Raw genomic sequence first — 8,457 nt, 5'->3', positions numbered from 1 at the left:
ACTAGTTCTAATATATATTAATTATTTAGACAGTGATTTATTCAGAGTTGAAATTTTGCTAATATATCACTATCTAATCTACTGTGAATATATCACACTTGATTTGATAATAAGTCTATTGCTTGATTATTAATATTTAACTTAATATTTATTTTTGATTTTTATATAAGATATAATACTAAATCTTCTGTGTATTTATCAAGAATTGAGAACTTCTCTCTCAAAGACTTCTTATGAGATGTAGATGTAGAGAAAATAGTAAATATAGATATATTTATTTTAGCAAGTTATTATTATAACTCAGTTATCTACAGTATTTACTGCTGAAGAATACTTTATAAATTTAGATTATTATTTATTATATTCAAATACAGTAAATGTTTATAGATCTGTTGATAACTCATTTCAGTATCTAAAGATATATAATTCTAGAAGATAAGATATTTATAGATACTCAGATTCTTACGAATACTATTCACAGTATTACAGTACTAAGTTTATCAAGCTTTTTTATAAATACTATTCACAGTATTACAGTTTGTAGATACTCAGATCTCTTTATAAAACAGTTGATTATATTATAAATATTTAAATTTAACAATCTATATATCTAACAATAAGAGCACTCAGATTCAATAAGAAACTTATATAATAATTAAATATTTAGATCTTTTTTTTAATATAATCAATATATTTAAATATAAGAACTGATAATAAGATACTCAGATCTTAAATATAATCAATATATTCAGATATAGAAATCTAACAACTAGATATTCAGATTTTAAATACAGATGAATTGATTTATAATGTAATGAATATACTATTAATTAAATAGATATTACTGATATTACAGATTAAATTATTTATATCATCTGTACAGTTTATACAATTCATTTTAATAACAATATCAATAAACTTAACACTATTCTGATAATAATTTATAAATTAATTAAGAAAAAAAAGAGAAAGAAGATCAGAGAAAGAGATTGTATAAAAGAGTTTTTATAGATAAAAAAATTAGAGTAGAAGAAATATCAGAGATTATATTCTGAAGAAGTATAAAACAGAAAAATTATTAGAGTATTAAGATATATACAATTGTGAAGTAGAATTATAAGAAGATATAAGAGAACTTTATGAATATATATGAGTATATAAGTGTGTGATAGAGGGTTGATTGTATAAGTTAACTGCTAATAGATACTAACTCATCATATAATATAATTTTTATCAAATCACTGAAACTGAAATTTTCAGTAAATTTTATTATTAAAAAAATTAAGAAAAAACAGAGAAAAACTGTTATAATATATTTTTCAATTTTTTAAAAAGATTAGTATCAATTAGTTATTGAACTAATTAATGAAATAATAAATTTTATATTTAATTTGATTTAATTTAAACTGATTGATAAAGCTATAAATTTTATATTTAATTTAATTTAATTTAATTTCAGTTCAATTTTTAACATGATTTTAGTGAAATCAGAATCAGAATAAAAATGTAAAATGATTAAAATTATTCAAATATAAATGAAATAAGATTAATTATATAATAAATTAGTATTTATTAGTAGTTAACTTATACAATCAACTCTCTACTGTATGCTTATATACTTATATATATTTATAAAACTCTTTATATCTTTTTATAATTTTATTTTATAATTGTATATACTTTTAATATATTAATAATTCTTTTATTTTATATTTCTTTAAAATATAATCTCTGATATTTCTTCTATTTTAATTCTTTTATTTATAAAAACTTTTTTATACAATTATTCTCTCTGATTTCTTTTTTTTTAAATTGATTTATAAACTATTATCAGAATAATATCAAATTTATTAATAATATTATTGAAATAAATTATATAAACTATACAGATAGTATAAATAATTTAATTTATAATAATAATAATATTTATTTAATTAATAATATATTTATTATATTATAAATTAATTTATCTATATTTAAAATCTAAGTATCTAGTTATTAGATTTTATATCTAAATATATTATTTAAAAATTTAAAAATTTTATTATTAACTTTTATATCTAAATATATTGATTATATTAAAAGATTTAAATATTTTGAAGATCAGACATTCATAACAATCACTCTGCTTTTGATTATTATCATCAGATAATATTATCAGACTGCACTGTGAGAAGATGGTAAAGTTGAACTTCACAGTCTATTAACAAACTTGACACTATTCTGATAACAGATTATAAAGTAATTAAAAAAAAGAGAAAAGAAATCAGAAGAAATAATTGCATAGAAAAAATTTTTATAGATAAAGAAATTAAAGTAGAAGAAATATTAAAAATTATACTTTGAAAAAGTATAAAGTAAAAGAATTATTAGAATATTAAGAATATATATAATTATAAGATGAAATTATGAGAGAGTGTGGAAAAGCTTTATAAGTGATGTATGTAAGTATATGAACATACAGTAGAGAGTTGATTATATAAGTTAGCTACTAATAGATGTTAATCTATTACAGTTTATTAGATTAGAGACTCAGTAGTGTATATATATTTTACTCATCTCTATAAATTGCAGATCATCTGCCTTTTGATTTCATTGACATAGCTTCACATCAGATGGAAGTCAGTCCCCAGTAAAGTTGACAGTGGAGGAGCCAAATGTGAAAAAAAGGCAGGCACAGATCGTAAAGGTATATTTACAAACTAATTATAATGGGAAGGTGGCCTTAACCCATACAAGGATAATAGATAATCCGATCGCCGGCTTGCTCGCCACAGAGTCATGTGGCGCCCAACTCATGTGGTGAATTTTCCTCGTCGTGGACTCATCTGTCAAGTGTTACAATTCTTTCACTTTTGTTTCAGGCCACTCTTGCGTTTATCTCCACATCCTCGTCTTTATCAGAGAACTCCGTTTAATAGCCAGTTGAAACGCAAATCTCCACGATAGTAGGCCTCTTGACAGCATTTTGTGTCTCATTTCAAATTTCTTTTGTGTCTGTGGTCACCCTGAGCCCATCGCCACCTCATCTTGCTTTAGCAGTTGTTCTCGCAGATTCACCTCGCTACTCGCGCCCCACGGGCTACAACCTCAACTCACGCGTCTGTGTGCAGTTTTAGTGATATATCATTCAATATTTGACTAGACTCATAAGTAAGTACTCAATCACGACACTTTATGGCGTATTTGGGGACTTGTTATATTCCACATATGCTATTCCCAAAGTTGTAATGCCTGTACTTCGTGTGACTGATGACCTTCTTAGGCGTCGATGGCATTGGAATCTGTGTTTGCTGGGCTTCCCCCCAGCTATGTTGAACGTGAGAAACTTGACGCGGAAAAGCTCTTCATACAAGGCGATCGATCGGTTCTTGAGGAAGAGAAAAACACATACATACTGGACACAGCTCGCTTTCAGAATGCCATCTTGAAGTTCTCGTCACAGATGTCAACGCACGGACGCTACTCATATGATTTTTCTTTTGTTATCATTGCAAAACACATGAACAATGCAGCAAGAGCTGAGAAATTCCTAGACCACATACATTCCGCAGTATCAGCAAGCAACATACCCTATCTCGACAGTCTTACAAACGGCATCAACTGGGGTATTAATGCCATGTTTCATTCCACTAATGAGCTACATACCGCGTATAATTCAATCCAAAGGGATGAGATGAAACGAGCACACGATACAATGATAGCAACGATCAACATTCTTGGGGACCATGTCTTTACGCCTCCTGCCAAGCCCCCCGGGCTTCCTACAGAACTAGGAGTTTACAAATCTAGAGTCATTTCGAGAACTGGAGGAGCATGCGAGTTGACCGGAGCCCGCTTTATCGGAAGGACCGGCTCCTTCATGGCTGCCAACTGCATTGCAGCGCACATCATACCCAAACGTATGTGCGTCTTCAGTGATGAAGGGTCAGGAGTCTTTGCGTGGCTGGTCCTTGCCCTCATACTTTCCCAAGAACAATTCAATATGGTGTGGAATGAGTGTTCAGCACAAGATTCAAATAACCCAGACAATCTGCTTCTCCTGCTGGATGAGATTGAATTGGTCTATGACCAGGCCTACTTCCGATTGTTCTACTCGAATTCGAAGCACACTGTCTACCCACTTCTACGTTGTGATTATTTAGATGCAATGGAAACTGGGCGTAAGCTGAGCATGTGTTTTGAGTGGCTAGTTGAAGAACCCTTCCAGCGAAATCATTGGCATGCCCGGCGCATAGACTGTTCAGAGGATGGTTCCAAGTCCGTGGTACCACCAATGAGTACGGGCGTCATCGGTTCTGCACCTGCAGTTATTGATTACATTAGTTTTGAATCGACTGTTCCAAATCCTTCTCCAGTTCTACTGGATGCTCACAATCTGATGGCATCCTTGTACCAACAGTTCACTCCGTATCGAAAGCCCGGTCGGCACGAATTCCCGGTGAATCAATATGGTTTATGGAGAAACTTCATACGCTCAGAAACGCCGGGAGAGAAAAGCGGTAGCCGTCAACGGTTTCGCGGGTCTGGTCGAAGCTCCTTCTCCCCCTCTCGCTCCGTCTATCCGTCAAGACAACAGAATAGCAGAGGAGGGAGGGATCTTGGTTTTTGCAGTTACAGCACTGAGCCCCAGTCTTTACGGGATGGAGCCCACCATGATTTTGACAAGCACCATCCTCTTGGGGATGGCCCTACGGAGACTGGTCCCGATAACGATATCAATTTCCAACAAGCAATCAATCAATATTTGGAAAAGAGTGGCAGTTTGTGGATTGATGAAATATATGGTGGGGATATTCCTAATGAAGAAGGAGAATCCAGTTATGCTGAATATCTTCGATACAATGCATTTATACCAGCCTGGCGGGATTCAATTATTCACATGAATGGTCAATAGCTGTTTGTTTTCTGCTATTCTTTATTGTTCAATCGCTATGACGCTGTTAGTACCTGTCTTTTGTTGCAGTTTACTCCTTTTTATTTGTATCATTTATAATTGTATAATTATTTTTATTCATAAAAAATTATTTAAAGAGAGGAAAATGAAAAAAAAAATTGAAAATTATCAGATTAAAAAATTATAAAATACTCTGTAAGATTAAAAAACAATGCAAGATTAAAATAATTATTATTTTTGATAAGACATCTTTTTCTCAATATATAGACTGGCTGTGTGACCATGCATGGAACTGAGACCAAATTTTTCCTCAGTTTCATTATTAGATATCTTAGTTCTAGTCTCATATAATGTTTAGTAAATTAGTTGCTTTACACTGTTTATATTATAAATCTAGTCTCAGATCATGTTTTACTAATAAATTAGTGATTCTGATTTCATTTAATCTCATTTTGTAAAAATGGAATCAAATAGAATCATGATTTACTCTATATAAATTGGCAGCAGTGATAGATTAGCAGTGGTAGATAGATTGGCAGTGGTAGATAGATTGACAGCGGTAGATAGATTGGCAGTGATAGATTACAGTCTCCGGCAATAAGTTTGAAACCCCTTCTCTGTAATGTTAAGATATCACTAACTTAAACTCAGTTATATCAGAATGCTGCTTTTACTCAACAATTTCTCCTCTTTTCAGATTCAGAACAATAGATTTTAAAATACTGACTGAAAAAATCTTTGATAAGATTTTTATTATTAATTATAGCAGTATTTATTTAGAACTTATTATACTAATTACTAGCTTAAGTTTACTACATATCTCATTACACAAATAACAATGATTTTTTCATATTTCTAGAAAGATTCTAATATTTAACTAACTCTATTTAGTTTTTAATATATAATTCTAATATTTATTTATAGTATAGATGATGAGAAATAATGTAAGCTGAATGTTAGTAATATATCTAGATTCTAGTATATATATAATTTTAATAAATCTTCAAGATCTATATTTTATTAGTCTTATTCTCAAAGTTAATAAAATAATTTTATATAAAATATTAATAATATCTTCTATACTAATAAAGATGATTATGAAAAGCAGCTATATAAATTACTATCAAGTCTCTAATCTAGCAAGCTTTTTACTGATTATAAAATAAGATCAGATCTTATAGAATATTGCTGAGCTTATTTACTAAATTAGAAGATAGTATCACTATCACAGATTAAAATATAATATCAAAAGAAATATCTAAAATAACTAGTAATAGCTACAGTGATAATCTAAAATAGATAATAAAAATATCTAGTAGAGCTTACAGATGAGTGAATGCTTAAAATATATATTATAAAAAAATATACTATAAAATAAATTTATAATTATACTATATAATTTGAGTATAAATAAAGATGTGTAATAAGATTAAAGAAAATATAATAATTGATTATAATCAAGAAAATAAACTCTTTGATTCTAAGAGTAATAAGTATATTTAAATATATTTGAGTTTTTATATAAATTATCTTATTCATTCTGCTCATTTATTTACTTTATTTATCAGTAATTATAATAAATACAGTGATCAGAGTGAGCAGTTATATAATTTTATACTAGTTTTAATTGAAAATTATTCTATTTCTGTATCTCTTCAGTTTTTATTCAATAAGCTCTGATTTATACTGCAGATTTATAATATTATTTTCTTTTTTTCTTTATAAACTATTTCAGTAAATGTATAAATAAATGACTGAGTTCTTTTTTATATTTTCTATAAATAAGATTTTTTTATCTGAATTACAGTATAATATCTTTCTCTCTTCATCAAACTTATTTTACTAATATTATCATTGCTCAGAGTTTCATTATATTTATTTATTATAATTACTATTTTAAATTTGATATTATATATTATATTCTTTTTTTATATAAGAAATATTTAAAATGTATTTATTATAATCATTATTGTAAACAAGAGTTGATTTCTGAAGAAGAGTGGTTGAAACTGAATTGTATTAAAAAAAAGATGAAATTAAATATTTAAATAAGTGAGAATTTAGTGAATAAATTGAATATTTATCTGAATAAACTGAGTAATTCTCTGTTAAAAGTTATTATAAAATTGAAACAGTTAAAACAAAATGCAGATTTTCTCAAAAATTATTAATTTAAATTTCTTCAAAAAAATCTGAAAGTTTTTAAGTTTTTAGATGAAGAAAAATCTTTTATTTCTTTTATTAAAATTAATTTTTCTATTTTTAATATTGCTGATTATCTCATTTTTTTCAATAATATTATTTTTTTAAATTTTCTTGATTCTTCTGTGATTTCTGCTGTTGAAAATATTAAATTATATTTTTTATATTCTTCAAATTCTTTATAGATTCTTAGATGTTTTCTGAGATATTATATTTTTTTTATTTTATTAAATAATATTTTCTGTTGCTAATTTTTTGTTTTCTCAGTATTTTCTTAACTTTATATTCTATTTCTTTATTATTGATTTCTATTCTATATTATCTTGTATTTTCAGATACTTTTTTCAGTAATAAAATATAAAAATTCAGATGTATTTATATTGTATCTGATAGTTGAAATCTGTAATTAATTGATTTAGTTTTCTGTAAAATTTCAAAAAGTTCTAGCTTTTTAAAGTTCAATTTATCATTTGATTTTTTAATTTTAATATTTTATTATAGTAGAAATATTTTCTCTTTCTTTTTAAACTGAGTAAATAATTGAATGATGAGTACACAGCTGCATATGACCCTTGCCTTCTGAGCATTCTTAAATGAATCTAATCTGCAGTCACAGATATCATTCATTGACTCACTGAGCTCTGTCATCATCTCTTCAGATTTGATGTATTCTGACCTCATCACTCTAAGTTACATTATCAATATATATCAGAATATCTATATAAGATCACTTCTCTTTTCATTTTATTCATATATCTTTCATCTTCTCAATTTTTCTCCTCTGTCTCACTCTTTTCATTCTACTTTCTTCTTCTCTCTTTTCACTTATCTCTTTCTATCTTCTCAGTTCACTGTTTCAGTCAGAAATAATCTGTCAATCTCTATTATCAAATTATTTCATTATTATATTTTTTTTATCAGAGAAAAATAATCTCTCTGCTCTTTTCAAATCTCTCAGATCTGTATCTTTCATTTTTTTCTATTTTCTCAACAGATTATATGAGTCTGAAGAATTACAACTATATACATTATATCTGAATTCTTTATTTTCTCACTCATCTTGTGTTGTTTCTTTGTTTATAGATATCTCAAACTATACTCTTTTGCTCTGTTACTTCTGTGATTCATTTATATTATCTTCATTTTTCTTCTTCTTTTTCTATTCAGACTGTCATTCAGTGTATATGTATTATATTATTAATCAATGACAAAAATCCCTCATAATAATGAAGTTTGAGATTGTCTTTATTCAACACTCTTATCTGTGATATAGTGAGATTACAAGAAATGCAGCTGTATACTGAGATATGATATGAGAGATATGCATCTGCAACTGTGAATATATACTCATTATGCTA

The 8,457-nt window shown here is 27.4% G+C and overlaps 1 protein-coding gene across 1 annotated transcript; it reads left to right on the top strand.

Annotated features, from left to right (window-relative positions):
• Positions 1-2,881: 2,881 nt before the first annotated feature.
• On the top strand, positions 2,882-5,055 carry HCBG_02191 (uncharacterized protein; the record flags this gene model as incomplete). The annotated part of the gene is made up of 2 exons (XM_045429240.1): positions 2,882-3,153; positions 3,266-5,055. One exon carries the CDS (start codon positions 3,272-3,274, stop codon positions 4,895-4,897), a length of 1,626 nt encoding a protein of 541 aa, XP_045289135.1.
• Between the last annotated feature and the right edge of the window lie 3,402 nt (positions 5,056-8,457).

The sequence above is a fragment of the Histoplasma capsulatum genome, assembly GCF_000150115.1.
Source record: "Histoplasma capsulatum G186AR genomic scaffold supercont2.3, whole genome shotgun sequence".
Taxonomy (NCBI): domain Eukaryota; kingdom Fungi; phylum Ascomycota; class Eurotiomycetes; order Onygenales; family Ajellomycetaceae; genus Histoplasma; species Histoplasma capsulatum.
This window is presented reverse-complemented; position numbering and strand designations above follow the sequence as displayed.